The 20,898-nt window shown below is 37.8% G+C and overlaps 1 protein-coding gene across 2 annotated transcripts in view; it reads left to right on the forward strand.

Annotated features, from left to right (window-relative positions):
- The first annotated feature begins 81 nt into the window (after positions 1-81).
- si:dkey-288a3.2 (protein phosphatase 1 regulatory subunit 37) overlaps positions 82-20,898 on the forward strand; it is a 38,449-nt gene continuing 17,632 nt past the window's right edge. The window contains exons 1-11 of one of the 2 annotated variants that reach the window (XM_056768229.1): positions 82-306; positions 818-970; positions 1,301-1,398; positions 6,085-6,130; positions 7,947-8,047; positions 8,227-8,346; positions 8,938-9,085; positions 11,548-11,703; positions 11,796-11,908; positions 14,914-15,055; positions 15,155-15,321. In XM_056768229.1, coding sequence (XP_056624207.1) covers positions 841-970; positions 1,301-1,398; positions 6,085-6,130; positions 7,947-8,047; positions 8,227-8,346; positions 8,938-9,085; positions 11,548-11,703; positions 11,796-11,908; positions 14,914-15,055; positions 15,155-15,321 — 1,221 coding nt within the window. In that variant the 5' untranslated portion in view covers positions 82-306; positions 818-840. The remainder of the gene's footprint in view (positions 307-817; positions 971-1,300; positions 1,399-6,084; positions 6,131-7,946; positions 8,048-8,226; positions 8,347-8,937; positions 9,086-11,547; positions 11,704-11,795; positions 11,909-14,913; positions 15,056-15,154; positions 15,322-20,898) is intronic. The other variant, XM_056768230.1, reaches the window with a different exon arrangement.

Here is a 20,898-nt window from a genome sequence, read left to right on the forward strand (position 1 = left end):
CACGTGCTTCCGGGTTCTTACTATGCATGATGGGAAAAGTAGTTTTTGAAATGTCATCGCGCAAACAACATTGGCGTTCAATGCAGTTTGTTGTAAAATTAAAGAAGCAACGTACATTTTTGTCTATGGTTTACCTCTTATTTTTCAGATTATACTTATTTTTCAAATCGAGTGCGTTCATTTGTTATCATATGTGACTGACTTAAAGTAACTACAACGTTACAGTGGTTTAGCATTTCAATGAAATGGAAAGTTAAGTAGAGATAGAGTTGGAAAACAAGGATTGAATTGAGTAAAAGTATGCAGGTAAAGTATAATCGTAAATATTAATGTTCATTTGAAGCCCCTTTCATATATTAGTATAACATACTGTAAATATGCCACTCTTCCATACATGTTTATACCGTGATACATTAAATTGAATGTACACTCACAACTGTTAGTAGCCCTCACATATATTTAGACTATGTTTTTCAATGTGCATATTTGATGTTGACTTGTGTAGAGTTTTACCACTGTTGAGAGGCACATCGTTTATGAATTATTCACTATGTGGTATCCTGTGACTGTTGTAGAAGTGCTTTGCTGCGAGTTTAAGTTTCCTACGGCTAGTAACCATTGGGCTACAGATTAAAAGCAAAACAATTTTCAAAAGCAAACTCTGTAATACATGTAATTATTTAAGCAAGCGTTGATCCATGTTTTCTGTAGAAATTATTCATGGATGATGTGTCCATGCAGCTCAGAGGATCTAACAGCCTGTCTGACATACAGTAGTTGGCACTGGACTGTATGTAAATGGAAATTTTGTTTAAAGGGAACATCTCTTAAATCAGAAGAATGACAGGGCACTCGGAGGAAGAGGACACATCTCATTTTATGAAAAAAATTGAAGAAAAACATGTATCATTTCCTCCAGATGAGGAGATGGTTTCTGCTTTTGTGGAGAGCCGTGATGAGCTTCAAGAAGGTAAGCTGTTAACTTGTTATTATAGTGACAACATCTTGTTTGTTTGTTAATATATATTACACAAATGAAATATAGACATATCGGGAAGCAATGTTGTTGTATTGTCAAATAGTTTCTGAACCATTTTGAACAATGTTACACATAAATAGGTAAATGTTGGTAAGTTTATCAAATACTGAAAGGCTGTGTTGCTTGTCTAGAGGTACATAATACATTTTTATTGTTAAGGTTGTGTACACCATAACTTAATGCAGTTTGATAGTCCAATGCTTACTTTTTATGATACCAAAATACATTTGTTTTTAATTTTAATGTTTTATTCTCTTGTAGCTGACAGTCTTACTCTGACAGATATAATTCTGGCCTATATTCAGAGCTGTGAGAAACACACGGTACCACCAAACCCAAAGGCTCTTGATCAAATAAAGGTACGGTCAAGTGAACACGCATTAAAACCACTGATCTATAAAAACTTGACTTGAAAACAGACATATTCTCTGTCACGGAATGGACTGGGAGACTCAAACAGATGAATCAAACTGGTGAGTATATTGACAGATGTTTAACACAGAGCAATTCAGTGGAATGGCAAGTCATTTAGAGTCTTTAAAGGTGATACGGAGTAATAGTTAGAGTCAGATTACCAGGGTGGAGTATAGCCAGGAGCTGGTGGACGAAGTGATAAACTGGGTAGCACACAGCCTCGGAGAGATCACAGGAGGTAACTTGGAGCAGACTTGGGGGCACACTGGAGAACATGAGGAGGACGCTGGAGACCACAAGGGGAACACTGCTGACAGCTGAACACAGCACCTGTGACTCATCTCCAGTCACCAGCCTCGCACATAAAATGACAGCACCTAGATTGTCACTTTGTCCGGTTATTACTTCGGTTAATCGACTCATACGCTAGTGGATTTACTTACCTGATCCCGCGATCCTACCTCCAAGTCTCCAGTGTTCCCCTCGTGTTCTCCAACATCCTCCTCGTGTTCTCCAATATTCTCCTCGTGTTCTCCAACATCCTCCTCGTGTTCCCCGAAGTCTACTTCAAGTTGCCTCCTGCGATCTCTCCGAGGCCGAAACTACCCAGTTTACTACTTCGTCCACCAGTTCCTGGCTATACCTGGTAATTCATGAGACAAACTATTACTCCGTATCATCTTTAAAGAAGACTCTAATTTACCTGCCATTCCACTGCATTTCTCTGTGTTAAACATCTGTCAATAAACTCACCTGTTTGATTCATCTGTCTGTGTCTCTGAGTCCATTCCCTGACAGAACACAGGCGAACTGGAACATAACCAAAACATAACAGAACCGTACATATTTCTCAATAGGAAATCCAATGAAACATTTCCTATCCATTAAAAATAATGTTAGGTCTGTACAGCTTTACAATGCATATTTCCAATGCAAACACAATGTTGACTGTCAGTCACTAGTATGTTCTTGTGGTTGGGCATATACCAATATGGCCGCTCAGTGGCTTCTCCTTTGGCTATTTTAGTATTCCATCAGCAATCCAGTCATATATAGAGATCAGTGATTAAAACCCACAGCACACCTCTCCGCTTTGATTTCTTGCTAATATTAGCTTATTTACGCAGAAGATTTGGCTTCAGATTGCTATGTGTAACGAAAACATTGTTTTGTGAAAATAACTTTGAAATTAAAAGAGAAAATGATGAAAAGAAGAAGAAAAGAAAACATTTTAATCCCTCTAAGGGAGCAGGTTAATTAGCCAACTGCATTTTATTGAACTAAGGAAGCAATACAATAACAAATAGGTAAATGAAAGAAAATGAGAGTCAAATACTCTAATGTACGCGCACACACATGCATGCATGCATAATTCAAGCTCTGCACTTATTTTATTTTGACCAGCGATGGTAAGAGCATCGCTTTCTCTTCTGCATAAATTTACGATTAGATCAAGGAGAATTATTTGTGGAAATTAGAGACTTAGCAGTGCTTACATTAAACACACTCTCGGCATTATCTCCTCGCCGCTAATGAACCCGACTGCATTTGAAAGAAATGTAGGTGGTCCCCCTAAAAGAGTGAAATATGTATTTAGCAGCAGCTAAAAGGAAGGATATTTAGTTAAGGACGACATGTGAATTTCTAATAAGCGAATGCTAAATGGGATTCGCAGTTTAAAGAGCATATTTATCAAATTAGGTAGGTTTTTTTCAGGCAGGACGGTCCCTGGAGGATGACTGTTGAGAACTATTTAAAGCTTTTATTGTACCCGTGGGCTTTCTCCTTTCTTTGAAGTGGGTAATACAGTTTTGCTTTCGGATAGTCTTTACAGAAGTGGTAAACAAACAGCAGAAGGACCCCATAGTTCAACACAGGCTAAATGCTTAAACTATCATTATTATATACCTCTTTTACATTTAGGTTTTTTTGGATATGCTTTTATCCATAGCGACTTACATTGCATGATACTGTACATTTGTATTTGAGTGTGTGCAATCCCTGGGATCGAACCCATGACCTTGGCGTTGCTAGCAGCTCTAACCACTGAGCTACAGGATAGCTCTTTTCTTAGCATTGTAAGCTCCTTTTTAAAGTTTCCCTTTGCAAAGTTAACATGTCCACTCTGGTTTTTCAGTCTTGGAAAACACAGAAAGTTCTTGATACAAGTTATTATCCCAGGGGCTTGTAAATGGAATGTTTGTTGAGGAAGTGTCACCGCTATTGAAGTGCAAATCCTAGCGGTCGTGCTGGCAATTGTAGTAACAGGATGTAACAAAGACGAGAAAAGACTTCGAGAAGTGCCCGTACAGTAGGAATGCTTGCCTCAGAAGCCCCATCAAACAATTCAGCAATTCACACTTCCCTGCAGTATAAAGCGAAGATTCTGTGAGAAGTTCGTATTTTAGACTGAACCGTCCTCCCATAAGATATATTCAACGCCGCTGTGCTCCCTTAAAACATCTATGCTCACAACCTCTGCTTAGTTCAGAGCGCTCAACATTCATCAGAAAGCAACACAGTGTCTGAAATAACCATCCTCCCCCCAATATAGAGTAGAATTCGCATCTATACACTGTAGAGTATAAATAACTTTACGATTTTTAATCTTTAATGCCCATTGCACCCTGTAGACTATATGGGTATGCGACAATCTCTTTCTTTACTGCATGAAATGGGCATGTTTATTCCTTCCCCAGCTGTCTGGAGATGCAACGTTGTAGTTACGGTTCATGTAGCCAATCACTTGTTTGTTTGGGCTATTTATCATTTCCTGTGACATCCACCAACCAAAGTACTTTATTAAAGCAAGGGAGGCAGAGTGACAATGTACTTATTTAAAAAAATATATAATAATAAAAATTTGTGTACGTTTTCGTTTTGTTAATGATAAATTAAGTTATTAATTTTGTCTATGCTCTTTCCAGACACTGCAGGTTTAATTGCTAATTGTTAACTGGGAATGAATATATTTGCATATTAATGAGATCCCAATTTACATTTTTAATTTGCTGCCTTCAAAGGGTGTGAGATAAAAGGTCGTGTTATTTTAAATAATTTATCCTTTATTGCAGAAAAGATGCTGAAAGGAAAATGCGCGGGTGATTTTAATCCCTAAGAGCTTTTACTGTATAAAATGGTTGGAAATAATTTTTTCAACTAATTAAATGAGGAAAAAAGGAGAAATATAGGCTCTCAAACAGGCGCAAATACAAAGCCACCCAGACTGCAGTGTGCTGGAGTTGGTCTCCAGGAGTCTTTGAATGAAGAATGACAAATGCACTTGAGATGGTGCCTGTGGAAGTCAAGTTTATAAGCTGTGTCCCGTTCTGCCTGGAGGAAGCAAAGCTCTCTTTTTATCACTTCATTTTGTCCTCTCCCACCTGACACATCAATACATTTTGTACTTTGTCATTTCATTTTCCTCAATACACAGCACAGAACATTGCTTAGCTGCGAAGGGCTTCAGAAGTTTCCACATTTATTAAGATGGAAAACGTCAAACACAAAAAGAAGAGAGGTACAAATCCGTGGCCCTAAGTCATCCTCGTCGACACATTTCTTTCCGAATAGCATTAAAACGGCGAGAGTGTTCGCACATTGAAATGCTTAATTTGTTTTGCTCGAAAAACAAAATCCCATATGACGTCCTGTTCATGTTTACAGCAGGTTGACTGAGGGACTTCATCAGTCCGTTACTTGATAGATGCTAACTGCCATCTGCTAGCTACAGTCTAGCGGCTAGATTGCCAGATTGAGCTGAAATGATCTTTGCTGTGACGTTCTTGAAAATCAACATAAACCGTTGGTTGTCGCTTTGAAAAACGAAGTGTTATGTTTTGTTTAAGGTATATTGGTAGGCTGACAAATGACATCAAATGGACCATGTCAATGTAATATACAAGTATACAAAAATAATAAGTTGTTGTTAATTAGTTTCACTAATAGACAGCTGAAGGCATCGCTACACTAATGACCTCCATTGCTCAAGGAAGGGGCCATTGAGGTTGTTGTGAGCCCCCTAGATCTGAGGGCCCCTAGAAATAGAACATCTGGTAGTGAAGAAAAAAACGAAAACTTTAGATTTTTCTTGACGCTGTCACACTTTGACGAGTGTTAAATGCTGAAGTGAATTAGATATTGATATTATTTGATATTTGATATTATTGATATTATAGTGAAAGTAAGGTTCGGACGGCAGGGTCCCTGCATACTTTGTGATCCCACCTGCCAGCCATAAAAATGACTGAGTGTACCGTTCATACACAATAGCATGACTACTCCCTGCTACATTTTATTTCATAAAGGCGGAGTCTTATTTGCAATGTTCACTGAATAGAGACCATTGCGACGAGTGCTTTGACACTTTAACGTCAATGAAACAGACAGCGATGTTCTCACTTAGAAAGATCTGGTAAAATGAAATCCATGCGAGCTGTCATAAACACGAGAGAAATTCATAATTCACTTTCAGTGTGAATATGCCGTAACTGGAATTGACTGGAATTCATTTATTTACCTACCAGCTTGTGTGTATGTTGGTTTTTGATCTTGATTTACAAAGCCTTCTCTGTTTCTCGCTCTCTCTCTCCCTCTTTCTTTCTTTCTTTCTTTCTTTCTTTTAAATGCAGGAAATAACCTGTGTTACTGACAGAGCCAGGTGCCTTGACCTATCTGGTAAGAACACTAATTTCAATTATTTTCTTACGATAATTCCCCTAGAGCAGCTCAACGGCATCGGCGAAATACAGAATGCTATAGTTTTACCTGGAGTGGTATTTCTTTCATTCGTTCTGCTATTTAAGCTTTCCACGTCTTTCCATTGGCACACTTTTGGTGTCATCAGTCTGACGCTAGTCTGAGCTTGTGTACAAACCTTAAACAAAGTTGTTTAACCCCTTCAGGTTGAGAAATGCTTTTTTTTATTTGTAGACATACATAACTCTGGCGGGAGACGCTAACCAACTGTGATTAGCTATCGGCTTTTTTTGTTGAACTTATCCTGTACTTATAAAACTTTGGTAATTTGACATTTTGTGCTGTGTTAAAATGTGTGATGTGCAAAGGTTTTAAAATGGTATTCATATAGTTTAAAGAATTCAGGTGTACTAAATGGTTTTATCAGATCTAACTTGTTAAAAACTCAAGCTCCAGTAAAACTCAAGCAAAACACCCTTTATCTTAACATTGAGCTGGGGTGTAATCTTATTTCTATTTTGAAAAAGCAAATCAACAGATTGAATAAACGTACAAAAGATTTTTATTTTTACGAATGACATGCAATTCCGATTCTCCATCTACTTCCACATTACAGTTATGTGTTTCAATAAGCAGGAAAATAAAACCCTTCATCTTATTATAAACATTATCAAGTAGTAATCATTAAATGTTGTATGAAATAAAAATTGGTTTGAATTTACAAATTAAAGTAAAGGTGAAAATAAATTATAAATAGCCTAGATCTGCTTAAGAGGTTTAAAATGAAACATTGTAAATAGAAGAATTTAATCTTTAAATACTTAGTTTCAAAATTAGTAGTTTGTTGTACAGAAACCACATTATATTTGCTTTTTGGGTGTGTTATAAACTGACAACACTAACATTTTGTTTGATACATGGATTGCTCTTGTAGATCGTTGAGAGATCTATTTTCTGTTACTAATTTATTTATTTTCTGTGTATTTTAGTCAGATTTTGTGGACTCAGAGGCTAGAAAGACAGTGTCTTAAATTTCGTAATCCTGAAGTGTGGATCGAACCAGCCACAAGCGTACTTTTCGCAGCTACCGCACTTTGATAAGATCAGAACTTTGACAAGCATGTAAATTGAAATGTACATTGCGATGCTGAAGGGCATTAGTTTGGGATTAAACCGCTGTCCTTTTGATGACTGGAACAGCGGTTATTGATACCAGCGAGAGCGAGATTGAAGCTCGGGTCAGCATGTTCGGGCTTTCCGCGCCCTGTCACGCACTGATGACATCTAACTCCCAGTCTCGGTGTCATTATCTACACATGGCAGAGGGGATTAGAAAAATGGGATTTCTGATCCCCCTTCCTATGGTACAGTTAAGTGATTATTGTTAAAAAAATTACAAATGATTATGCTAATGATGAATAAATTATTATCTCCCCAACATGCAGCCTTGAGCGATCTGGCGTCCCCCCGACCAGGAAGATAAGAGTTTATGAGGGGAAGGGGGGCTACACAACGCGTATCTAATATAGAGGGACTGCTGTGGCCATCAAAGTATTTCTCAGGGCTTTGTTTAAAAGTCATCTGTTCCTGCATAATCAGAGACGCTTTGATTGTCTCCTACTCAGAAGGGAGGGGATGGCGTCATGTGTCTAATATGGAGGAGAGGCGTTTTGCGGTGCAGGTTTGATGCTGGTTTATCAAGCACTGTGTTGAGGCAAAAGTATGCTGGCACTCGGTCGAGTGAGGGGCACCCAAGGTGTAAAAAGTGGTATCTCCATTTTGATTGCTTTTCCAGGTGAGCGGTTAGATTATTGCTCCTGTGAGTCTCTCGAAGAGATCCTGAAATCAGTGCAATTTGATTTCATCAGTCTGCGGGGGGCCGAGCTGGAGGAAAATGTAAGTGTATGTGTCTGATGAACATATTAATGTAAAAATCCAAATCATAAACATCAACAAAAACAGTTAAACCATACTGTCATTGTTTGTAATGAATCATAACATAAATGTCAATAAATGTTTGTTTTACAGTCAAGCTTCTTTTTATTTATCAATATTGATTTCTTATATTTTTCAAGGGAGCATCGTCTTTGCTGGATATGTTTTTGTACTATGAATCTGCTACACATCTTGATGTGTCCTCAAATTCAGGCATGGGGTTGTCGGGTTGGCTGTCACTGTCGCATCTTCTCAAACAGGTAGTCTGAATATTTCCACACCGCATATATAATCCCACTGCCCAATGGGGCACGTGTATTTCAGTTAGAATAGATTATCTGCCCCTTTTTTTGTGAGCATCATCGAGTACAAACCAATATTTCATAGTGCTATTCAAATTGAATTATGAAGCATCAAAGATAAAAATGTCCACACTTTGATTTTAATAGACATGATTACCGTCCGCATAAATTCCTGACAATATATGTTCATTTAACAAGAACTCTAGATGAAAGACGGCATCGCCCCATGGTGAAAAGGACATCAATAGTAAAACCAAAAGCACGCTCTCAGGCGGTATTATATGAGATCAATCAGAATCTCTCAAGAAAGGGAGAGAAGAAAAAATCTGGACACTTTTGAAGTGCCGGACTCAAGGCTGAAACTCGAGAATGGCCCGCAGATCTCCGGGAACCTCGTGTCAGGATTGTTTTCCAGTTTTGACGTTTCTCCTTTTTTAGACAGGGCGGTTTTTGATGAGACAGCGAGGACGGTCCGCACTGAGGGCGGATTGGGGCCTCTGTGTGTCTCTCTTTCTCTGTCTCTGATGGCTTGCTGTCTGGTCTCTTCAGAGCGGATGCCTGTGGAGGCTGGATGCTTGCAACATGCCCATGGTGGACTATGCGGCGCAGGCTTTGTCAAAAGCCCTTCTCACCAGCAGGCTGACAGTGCTCTACCTCGAAAACTCCCGCCTCAGCGGAAAACCTCTCTTCACACTTGGTATGCCCAGCACACAGCACCCACTCCAAGTGCATGCAAGTTAACACTGGAAGAAAGTTTGGGTGCTCGCGGCCAGAGAATATGATCCGGTGGTGTGAAATGCTAATGATGTAAACGGATGAATTGTGGGAAATAGGGATGACTGCATAGCTTACTAGTTTTTTTTTATGTGGTTGCTCTTTATTAAAGATACAGTTTACAGATTACTTCAGCCCTCCCTTTGAAGCACTACGGTGGCTGACACAGGATAAAGATGTTCTCATGTTTTCGCTTCTTTGCTGAAAGAGATTTGAAAATGTAGGGCTACTGTAGAAAAACATTGTGAATTCCATGCAAGGAGACCCGCGGTGTAGATGTAGATAGAAATAGCTCATTCTAAGGTAATAAAAACGTAATACTTTATTATGTTATGTCTAATACACCTCTGAAGACAGTTATGTATACTATATTGCATTTCTTTTAATAGATCCTCCAAAAAATGACACACTGGACCTTTCACTCTTTCATAGCAGCAATGTTAATGATGATCTCTATACAAATATTAATTTGTCTTGTCACCCTAAAAATATATATAGATTAAAACAATGTTAGAGCATTAGGCAGCTATACCTGTAATTGCTTTTGGTCGGGTCAAACACATTAGGTCTGTGGTTAACATAGATTTAATATACCCCTTTCAAAGAACAGTTCACCCCCAAAAAAATGCTGTAATTTATTCATGCTTTCAACTCGTTCAAAACCTGTATGACTTTGTAATTCTTTCCATGTAAAGACAGCAAACAATATGCTGTATTACTATGAAGGAATTTTCCGTATTTATTTTTTACAGTTGTTTTACCCGTATTTACATCAAGCATTAAATTGCATTTTATCATTAACGGAAAGGTAAAATATACTGGGAATTTTCTGCAGTATTTAATCAGCTTTTTTACGCATTTTTTTTTTACAGTGTAGCTAGTGCTGTGCAAACTTAACCACCGCATAAGTATTTCAACTCCTGGCAGAATTTTGAACCTCCATCATGCCAGCACAACAGTGCCTCCCTAAGGGCATGTTATCCTCAAAAATAACACCTAATGCTCACAAGGATTCTACTTTTTAACAATTTAAAAAAGAAGTGCTAGTTGTCTCACTTACTCTGGTGTGAATACTGCAATATGCCAGTCCTAAAATACAGATAGCATGTGTTTGAAAAAAGCGTTCTCCATGAGTGGCCTCGGCCAGCAGGAACAGATGAAGCAGGACAAGGGGAGGAGTGGCAGATTTTGGCCCAGTGACCTTAACAGCCAGACCGGGCTCGGATTAGATGTCCTAATCTTCTTCCTGTCACTTTACACATTGCTGCACCGATCCGCTCAGGACATTTCGGCCAGCTCACTGTGAGACTTTATCATGGCGTTGTAATGCTTGCCTTCTAAAAGAGGATACAGGAAACGCAGTTTTACAGTGATTTGATGGTCCATTCAAAATGTGAAGGATGCTGTTATTAAAACATGTGTAAACATAGATGGATGTAAAAAAAATCTACAGCCGTAGGTAAAGGTACATGTAATATTTGACTTTAATGCATTACAAGTAATGTGCATTACGTTACTTTTTGAGTATAGACCATCAATTCCTCAAATACTGTTCTTTCGTTATTAAAGAAATTGGCTTGCATTGGTTTTGTGTCCATAAATTGAAGTGAATGGGCACCAGCATTCTTCAAAATATCTCATATGTTCTGGGACAAAGATGTTCTGGAAAAAGAAAGACAGAGACAAAGGAATAACCAGAAAGCTTTTATAAACATGGGCCATTAGCAGAAGTGAAATGACCTTAAATGAGATGGAGAAGTGTAGTGGCACATCTTGCGTCTTCACGTCTCTGTCTCTTTAAGTAGCATGTGGATCCATTTGATATTTCGGGGCCACTCGGCCGCCCCCCTCATTCTTCTCAGCGGGACGCCCAGCTTCTGATCATTGCTATTGATCGGCGGGGCCCTGATTGCGGGACTCGCCGGCTCGCACAGTGGAGTACCTCCGATCAATTCAACGATCCCCCCATTTGGTTCCTACTGTGTATGATGACGATGTTGGCATTCCACATGCGACCGAAAGGGTTTGATCAAATCTGCCACATTGATTCGGACAGACGGCTCTGTGAGGCCACAGACAAAAAGCCCATGAAAGCTTCTCTGACCCTAAAAGGGACACATAATGATGTTGACTATTATAATGATGGCCATGATAATCACAGCGATGTAAATAAAAATAATAATGGAGTTAGACCTCTCAAACCTCGGAAAAGTCGTCAATGTGAGCTTTTGTTGTGATTTAGAAGAACTGCTGTGGGCTCTTATGTTCTGCTTGTATACTTTCTTTATCCTGGAATATTAGCATGCAGTATATCGTAGTTATGTGGCACAAAGACATCTTGGACATTGACAAAACACTGTGTTTATTTCTCAATTCTTTCTTTAGTTGGTGCTCTCAAAAGGAACGGCGCTTTGCAGCAGCTTTACCTCGGCGAAAACAACTTAAACGGCTACCAGGACTCAATGCAACTTGGTGACCTGCTCAAATTCAACAGCACTCTCAAAACCTTGGACCTAAGCAACAATTCTATATCAGATTCAGGTATGGACGTTCTCGTTGAGAAAATATTGTGTGCTTTTTGGTCAAATCATCATTTTGGGGGGCATATACATAGTCGTATATCTGCTCTTCAGGTCTGGAGGAGATTTGCGACGGTTTGAGCTTTCAGAAGACCGGTTTGAGAACGCTGACACTGAGTAACAATCAAATCACTCATCTTGGAATGAGCCATCTACAGAACGTTCTGGTGAGATTTTTCTCTCAGGCAAGATAATAGATATACAATTTTAATCATTACAACAGCACTTTTGAAGTGCGATTAAAAAAAGCAGTGGAAGTTAAAAAGTAACTTACACATCTGGAAGATTATGCCTCAGCTGTGCGATTCATAATTCTCACAAACACTCTCGCGCTGTGTTCTTTTTAAAAGAAACCGTTTGTTGCACATAACAGTAAACACAACAAGTTTTAACTCAGTCCGTTTCTTGCTTTCTAGTTTTTTATTCATTCCTATCGCACTTAAATGTCACTTACATTAAATACGAGCTGTGACACTACGTGGGGCCCCTGCTTGGCTGCGCAGAGGAAGTACCCAGCCCATCAACGCGACAGCTACTGGATCTATCTCTCTTTTAGTCTACGACAGAGTTTGACACGCACAGAGAAAAAAAGAGAGAACAAAAGGAAATGGCTTGTCTCATCTTCACTAGAAAGCTCATCTCTAATCCTTAATAATATCTATTCCTCTTCAACGGCTCTGATTGTCAGAATAAACTGTACCTTTTTGGCATGTGAATGGCGATTCAAATCAAAAGCTACAAATTAAAGGCCCGCTTTCTTTTCTCTCGGCCTTTGGCGCGTTCACAGAGAATTCACCCATGCAGGCCAAAAATAAAGCCTGCGTATTCCATTTTGACTGTACCAAATGGGAACAGTTTGATTAAATAATAGATATGTGTTTAGAGAGGTTTTTTATGTGGTCTGTCATTAAGAAGGATAAGTAGACATCTATGCGGCCATAATGAATATAATTAGTCCAATGGCTGGTAGTGTCGAATATGACACAGGAAGGGTTGTTATTAACCTTTCGTTCTTTTTTCCCCTGGGGTTCCTTTAAAGGCAGAAGAGGAGAGAGAGAGCGGATAAATGGGTTATTTGGGCAGACACACAAGTCTCTGATGTCAGAGGAACATAATTAAATCACAATGTTATCCGCAGTTTTCAGTCGATCCAGGTCTGGCCAATCGGAAATTAGGAGACTGAGGCATTAAACGTACTGCATTTGTCAATATTTTAATGGACGTTTGTGTTAAATGTAGACTTTTTTATTCATGTAAACTGAATTAATTTGTTGTTATTAATACTTTACATTTGGCAGAGTGCTTTATCCAAAGCTACTTACAAGGGTTTCAATCTATGCTATTTTATCAGTGTGCTATTTTGGATTGAGCCCACGATCTTTGCACTACCAAATAGTGTGAAAAATTTGTATTTAATAAAATACTACTTTAATATTTTTAAATAGTATAGTAGTATCATTATAGATGTTTTAACACAGTAACTATTACAGTTTTGTGTGTTAAACTCTGTTGTAAATTCCCATACTTAACTTCTACTAATGAGTGTAAAGGAGTTTAGAAATCTACTACTTATCCCTCAAGTGTCTAAGATAAGTAGTAATTAGTGTCTAGTACACATAGTGCTGTTGTTACAACGCTCTCCTTCACTGGGCTTACAGAAAACATAAACATACATTCGTTTTGTGTGAATTTATTTATATAGTGTTTTGTGGTACTGTAAATAATTTAGTAAAAAAGATGCATTGCAGTTTTTCTCAGTACGAGGTCTGGAATGAATTATGTAATCGAACATTTCTATTCATATTACTATAGTACTGTAAGTGTTTATTCGCAAAAACAGATAACTCTTTTTTAACTTTTTTAAAAGTAAAAAAAAATGTTTTTATTTTATTATCATGTTTTGATTGTGTTAGTTCATCAGTTTTTTGTTGTTGTTATTATTACTACTTAACTTTGACATTAAATTGAACTTTTTTGCAAATGAAACTCAGTTTTTTGAGTTTTGAACTCTGTCTTCATATATAAATTTATTTATGAAGTATATTAAGTATATTGAGACATTAGTTGGATTACCAAGGAACACCCTTACTTATAAGATGTCTAAACTAAATATTAACTAAAACTAAATATATAGTTTTATCGTCGTAAATGTAAATTGTATAGTTTAAGTCATTTTAGATAACGGCGTCTGCTGTAAAGGTTTAACATCATATACAGTTTAGTACACATATACATTAGACATAGGCTAAGAAAAAAATACTTGTGTGTAGATGTTAACATACTTAAGTGTTGCATTGACGCAAATGAACAACGAGTTGATTTCTGGACTTGTTTGCGTTTTATTTAAAGCACAGGACTAATGAGTGTGACCTGAGTAAAACATGATGTACCTTCTGTTTTATTAAAAAATTTTAGTTTGAAAGTTAATGACATCTTGTTTAAAATAGATTTTAGTAATTTAATTAATTTTTTATTACTTGAAAAAAAACGGATGTACATTACTGCTTATGGAGGAATGCCCTGCCAATATTACACTGTAACACTGGACTTGTTTTTTAGTCTTCTATTGACATTAGCCTATACAGTTTCCCACGATAAAGTGCATTACAATACTGATTTTACGCCTGTACCAAATTTCTAATTGGTTAAATTGATGGTTTTACACGCCATTCTCCTCAATTTTATTTTTAAAGGTTGCTTTAAAACAGTATGCACAGTACTGTATGTGTGCCTGTGTGTGGTGTAAGCATGCTTGAGTGTTGCATTGACCCATATGAACTACGAGTTGATCCCTAGACTTTTTTATTTATTTATCTTTGTTTTATTTTTTCATTTAAAGCACAGGACTAAGTGAGAATAATGAGTGTGGCAAGCTTGCATGATGTACGTTCTGTAATGCAACATGGCTTTTCCCTCTTGTGCGCCTCTATCTCCTGCTTTATACGGCTGCTAATCGTGCTTCATAAATGACGATGCTAATATGCTCTGGAGAGTCAATCTATTGCCACGCTGGCGCGCGTGACACTTAAAGCTCTCAAAGTGACACAAATTCACCGTCCATAATTGGATTCAAATGCACAGAAAAGGGACACTTTCGAATTATACAAAGTGATTTGAAAACATCCTCAATAATGTGCGTTTTCTTAAACATCCTGTTTTTGTCTTTTTTCAGCCTTGCTTAAAAACGCTCGAAACATTAAACCTTGGCAAAAACAACCTTGAGAACAGAGGCATTCACATGTTAAAAGAGTCCCTCATGATCAATCGCTCTTTATTGCAACTTGGCTTAGCATCTACAGGAATAACATGCGAGGGTAGGAATATTGCTTTTCTCCCTCTATTTCTTCTAGATTTTTTGTCCGTACATTTCTATTGCTTTATAATTAAGCCTGTGTTTTTACCCATCATGTAAGGTGCTGTGACGTTGGCTGAGATCCTTGCTGAAAACCTACAGATCCAGCGTCTGGACGTACGACACAACCAGGTGCTCGCTGGGGGGCTTATGGCTCTGTCGCTGGCACTGAAGATCAACCATTCACTTATAAGACTGGACCTGGACCACCACCTTAAAGAAGAGAAGGTCAGATGTTAGCAGTGATGTCATCACTTAATCTTGATTATGTGGGTGTAATTCTGGATGCAGATCATATTCACTGTAGTTATAATTAAGTTCCACATAAAACCCTGATGAGAAAACAAGTCTACGCTGGTTTGGTGGTCTTAGTTGGTTTAAGCATGATTTCTTAGCCTGGCCAAGCTGGTTTAGCTGGTTTCCAAGATTTGTGACTGATCTCAGAGGTGCTGCTTGACAAAAAAGTTGAAAGTCCTGGAAAAATGATGCCACAACTTACAAACATGGTAAACTGCAATAGCAGAAAAATGTAACTTACCATCTGTTTGTCATGATTTTATCTCCTCTCTCTTATTTGCATATTAAAGAATTAATTAAAATTTGCAGGGGAAGGAACACACTCTTTAAAATGAATTGTAAAGCTCCTCTCGCTCGTTTTATTTTTTATTCCAGTCATTTGTTTTAATTTTGATGTTTTTCGGCCCGTCAATCATGTACGTCTTCAAAATATATTTTCATCGATAAATGGCCGGAAAACGCGCCATCTGTCTTAAACGCGTATAAATATGTCATATTCGGGCTGGGCTGAAACGGAGGACAATGTTATTAACATTTTCACCGTGATAGATTACAGCAGGGTGGTATTTAACCGATCGAGAATGAGACATTTCACTGTGGCGGTACAAGAACACACGCTGCTGAGATTTGTCTGGGCCGGGCACGACGTGGCAGAACGAGGGACGATTGTATTAAAAAGCAAATCTTTCCATCAGAAAACAGCGGGTGGTCAGATCAAGTGTTCTGATTCAGTTTCGTAAAATTCTCCGGGTCTGAGAAAAGCGAGAATTTCATTCCTCAAAAGAAAAGTGCGTACGAGAGTGTGCGTACGGCTCGATTTTGCATGCGCATATTTAAGCGGCAGGAATGTGGCAGGGGGGAATGTTGGTCCTTGGGTCTTTGTTTATGGCGCCGGTCTGTTAAAGTGCGTCTCTATTTGATCACTGGCCTGTTTGGTGTTGATTATTAATTATTTACTGATGTAAATATTCATTGTATAAGAAGCGCTCCGAGGATATTTCATTCATGTTTGCAGCAAGGTTATAGTTATTACTCTATACTTGAACAATTTGAGAACTTTATAAGGGAAGCCATATGAAAGGAAAGAAAGGTGGCAGTGAGATTAAATGTAGAAAAAAATGACATTTGAATAAATCTCCTGTGCTTTGTTCGAGAGTTTCCTCTTAAAATACCCAAGACAACTGCCAACATACTGTATGCAGAGATTTTAGGATGATCTCAGACATTTCCCTTCAAATTCTTCTAAGACCAAAATACTTGAACAATTCCAATCCAAATTAAATGTGTAGCTCTATATCCATGTGTCTCCAAATATATCATGCTAGTAAAAGGATAGTTCTGTCATCATATATATAGCCTCATGTTATTCAAAATCTCTATATGGAACACAGACATGTCCGTGTTTTGTGTCCATTCAGTAGAAGTCAATGGAAGCCTGTGTTGTTTGATTACCGACATTCTTCAAAATATCTTCTTAGGTGTTTTTCAAAAGAGAAAAAGTCATACATGTTTGTAACGGTGTTGAGTAATTGATGAAAGATTTTTTTCAGTTTTGGCTTAATTATCCCTTTAAGAATGAGATTTTAATTTTGTATAGTTTGCTACAGTCGCTTACTATTGTAAGCAGAAGCAATGTTCTCTTGTCTGATTTACAACAATTCAAATCAAACAATTCCCCTTGCTGTTTGCTCAGAATCACTGTTGTGGTGCAGTGCACGTTGAGGTTGCTATGATGTGCCTCATAAAGCGTCATTAATGATGCAGGTGGGGCTGCAGGGGGGCAGGTGGTCTTGTGGGACAGACTCCAAGTGGAACTAAGAGTTGGTTAGTGTTTGTGGTCGGTCATGGTGTCTGACTCTATGATGGCTGGAGTTGAGTGAGTGAACAGACAGAGAGCAGGTTCATGCTCATGGGACCTCTTGATGAGCTGCACACACACACAGCTCGGTTTCTTGACTTGTTGATACAGTTGTTTTATTTATCCAGCTTTTCATTTCCTTCCAGACTCATTAGCTCAGTTCCAAAGCTTCGATTTTGCCTACAAAGGTAGCTGCCTTCTAAGGAACCTGATAAGTGTCTAAATTGAAACACTGTATATAGTACATATAAGCAGGAGGTGCATTTGATGTTAGTATGCCGCCAAGCTTTAATGCTGCCAACACTTTAAAGGTACAGTTCACCCAAAAAGTAAAATCCCTGCATTATTTATTCGCCCTCTTGGCATTTAAGTTTACAAAGCTTTCTTGTGTGGAACACAAACAAAGATATTTTGAGACTGTATCAGTGGTCTTGTGTCCATACAATGGAAGTCAATGTGGGGCAATGCTGTTTGCACACCGAGATTCTTCAAAATATCTTCTATTGTGTTATGCCGAAGAAATAAAGTCACACAGGTTTTGAATGACATTAGGGAGAATAAATGATGACAGAATTTTAAATGTTTGGCATAGAACATGTACGTTGAACAGGCACAATCACAAAACATAACTATTTTACAAGTTGGCTAATTCACATAAATTTAAACAATTTAACTTAGTAAAATAATTACATTCTCAGGATCAGGCTATGTAAAATATTCCATTGTGTGTGCTTTTAACACTTCTATCACATCTGACATCATTCATTTTAGTTGGAGCTTTTCTTTGCAATGGATTCTGAGATTGTTTACTACGCAGTACAGTCGGGTGATGTCAGGCAAATTGGGCCATCTGGTACAATGGGACATTGAAGGTTTGATTGTTTTATCTCTTTAAAAGTTAAGAGCCAATGACTGCAAAGAATTTCAAACTGATGCCATAGCAGTACTTGACATTTGACTATTTATTTTATTGGTCTGAAGCTTCTAAGGGGGGAGATGCAATGATCTTGATTTTTATGTAAAACAAGCATTTTTGGTTACTGGCCCAACTTACCTGAATGTGTTAAGATAACATGAGCTATTAATTTCAGTTAAAATGGGCCAATAAAATTATTCATATTATTAATATATATTGTACGATAGCATTTTTCACTGAAAAAGAAAGGGAGAAAGAGACACTTTTAGGGAATGAAGGTGAAGGCTGATGAAGATGAAGGCTGTAACAAAGTGAAAGGTGTTGAAGTAAAGTATCCTAATGTTAAACTATTAATTATAGACACTTAGACAACATGAAAAACAGAATGGAATATAAAGGCCATAGAAAGGATGTCTGCCAGGGTTGAGACAAATAAACAATCGTTGTAAATCTGTTGCCATAACACTTCTTGTTATTGTTAAATTTTTTATCATTAAATTTTTGTTTTAAAGCAATTAAAATGTATGTTATTGATGTACTTTAAATGTAAATGTTACACTGTTACATTATAAAATGAATATATATTTTTTAGAAATGTCTCTTTCACTTTCACATTTGCCAGGCAGCTAATGTTTCAAACCTGTAGGGCCTGAACAATTATATTTTATAACATGAATTCAACACAAAAATATTTAAAACAGTCCTTACTAATCGTAAGAACACAGTTAGATGTCATACATGGTTTTTTTTTTTTGTCTCAAACGATTAACCAAAAAGTGGCCCAATTTGTCTAATATCACCTTACATACATGTGACAGCATTCTTTGTAGCCTCGTAGTTTAATTACAGAACTGAAGCAACCTATTCCATATTTTCATGATACTTTCACAGATTCTTGTATCAACTTTACATGGTTTTAGGGCATGAGAATGACAGCCATATATAGCAGAACAGTCAGTCTTTAAGTGTCATATGTTTGCCAAAGCTAGACCTAATCACAGTTCTCACAGCATTCTGTTTCCTTGCATCTGTTCTCACTGTCACAGAAAAAGTTGTCACCATGTTTCTTGTGGTTTGCCTATTAAACATGCTATAGAATTTATTCACACAAGATTCTATATTTAATTTAATGTCAGCATTGTAAGGGATGGATGTATATTTGTGCATTTGGATGATGCTTTTACACAAAGTGACTTAAATTGCATAAAAAATATATATATATCGTGAACTTGGGTCGCCTAAAGCACTATATAGTCAAAGATGTACTTTGTGATATTGCGATTGTTAACAGCATGCTATATTAAATGAGTTAGAGGAAATGTAAATCTTTCTATGTTTTTGTGTAGTTTACGTTTGTGGAAATATGTATTTTCAATACTTGGCTGAATGATAGACAACCCAAGTACACAGCCTCTCACATCCACTCTGACTGAAGTCAATAACAGTGTTCACGAACCCATTCACTCTTAAAACCTCAAGACACGTTTTAGAAACAGTAAAGCCCTACAGAATACTCGCAAATAGACTCTTCATAAACTTTTACCCCCACGCCCATTAAACTTTAAGGTGGAATTCTTTTCACGGTTTCGAAATAAACCGTCTGTCTCTTTGCGTTCGCAATCCAGGCACAGTCCCGCTCATTTCCTGGTGTAGTTTTGGGGGCAAAACAGGCATATTTGCCAGCTGTGTAATTTACTGTGGCACTCATTTGCATATTAAAGCATTAATTAGCCCCTCTGAGCACGAGAGAGGGAATAGTGTAATCATTGGACGTGCAGTCGCGGGGGACGAGTCTGTGTTTGGGTCCGGGGGTAGGCCGAGAGCAGGAGTCTCTGGGTGCTCGTGTTGACCATGCGGCGCGTGCTTGTCGACTTTGTGTTTTTTCTCCCCTTTTCCCTGCCGGAGGGCGGATGAGGAGGTTGTGCTTCTCAGTTTTTCAGCTTTTTCCAGCCTCTTTGAAGTGTCACACACGATCTGTCTCCATGTCATCTTAATGGCTTTACTCTTCCCCATCAGTGCAGTCAGAGGTGCGACCAACAGTTTCACAGGAAGTAGAGCTTCTCGTTGTTTTTTTATCCTTGTTTTCATTTGACGTGAAAAGGGGAGGGGGGCTAAGAATTGTGGGTAAAGTGTTTGAAAAACATACCGACGAAAGGTCTTTTGTGGTGCCAGCGTTTATGGCAGGAATTACAGATGTAAAGAAATTATTTGGAAACCTCAAATGAAGGTAAAACCCTAAAGAATGTTAGATTACATACAGTCACTGGAAAATTTAAGAGGTCTTTTTTTAATTGACGATTTATAGGTTTGTGTTTAGGAAAATTATAATTTTGTTATAATGTTTCCGTTTGCATTTACTTGCAGCAAATAATAATAAGAATCACAGAAACATGGTACTTATTTTTTAGACCTCAATTACTGTAAAGAAAACAAATTCATTATCACTTAACAGTAATATTTGTATTGTAGGATAAAGTTCAAATTTTTTTTTTTTACAGTATCAGGTGTCTTGTCAATCTGTGAGTCTTTCACATTGCTGTTGGATGACTTTGCCACTCCTGAGGTTTGATTTTGTTGAATTTGACACTGGACTGGATGGCAACAATACATCTAGAAAAGATGTATTGAAAAGGAGCCATATGGCGCGAATATGTGTTTTTCTGTGTCTTTGGTGTGTTATAAGTTGCCCACAACCCCATGTACGTCAGTTTGTGGTATGATTTGACTAAGACCG

The sequence above is a fragment of the Triplophysa dalaica genome, chromosome 15 (genome assembly GCF_015846415.1).
Source record: "Triplophysa dalaica isolate WHDGS20190420 chromosome 15, ASM1584641v1, whole genome shotgun sequence".
In the NCBI taxonomy this organism is placed as follows: Eukaryota; Metazoa; Chordata; class Actinopteri; order Cypriniformes; family Nemacheilidae; genus Triplophysa; species Triplophysa dalaica.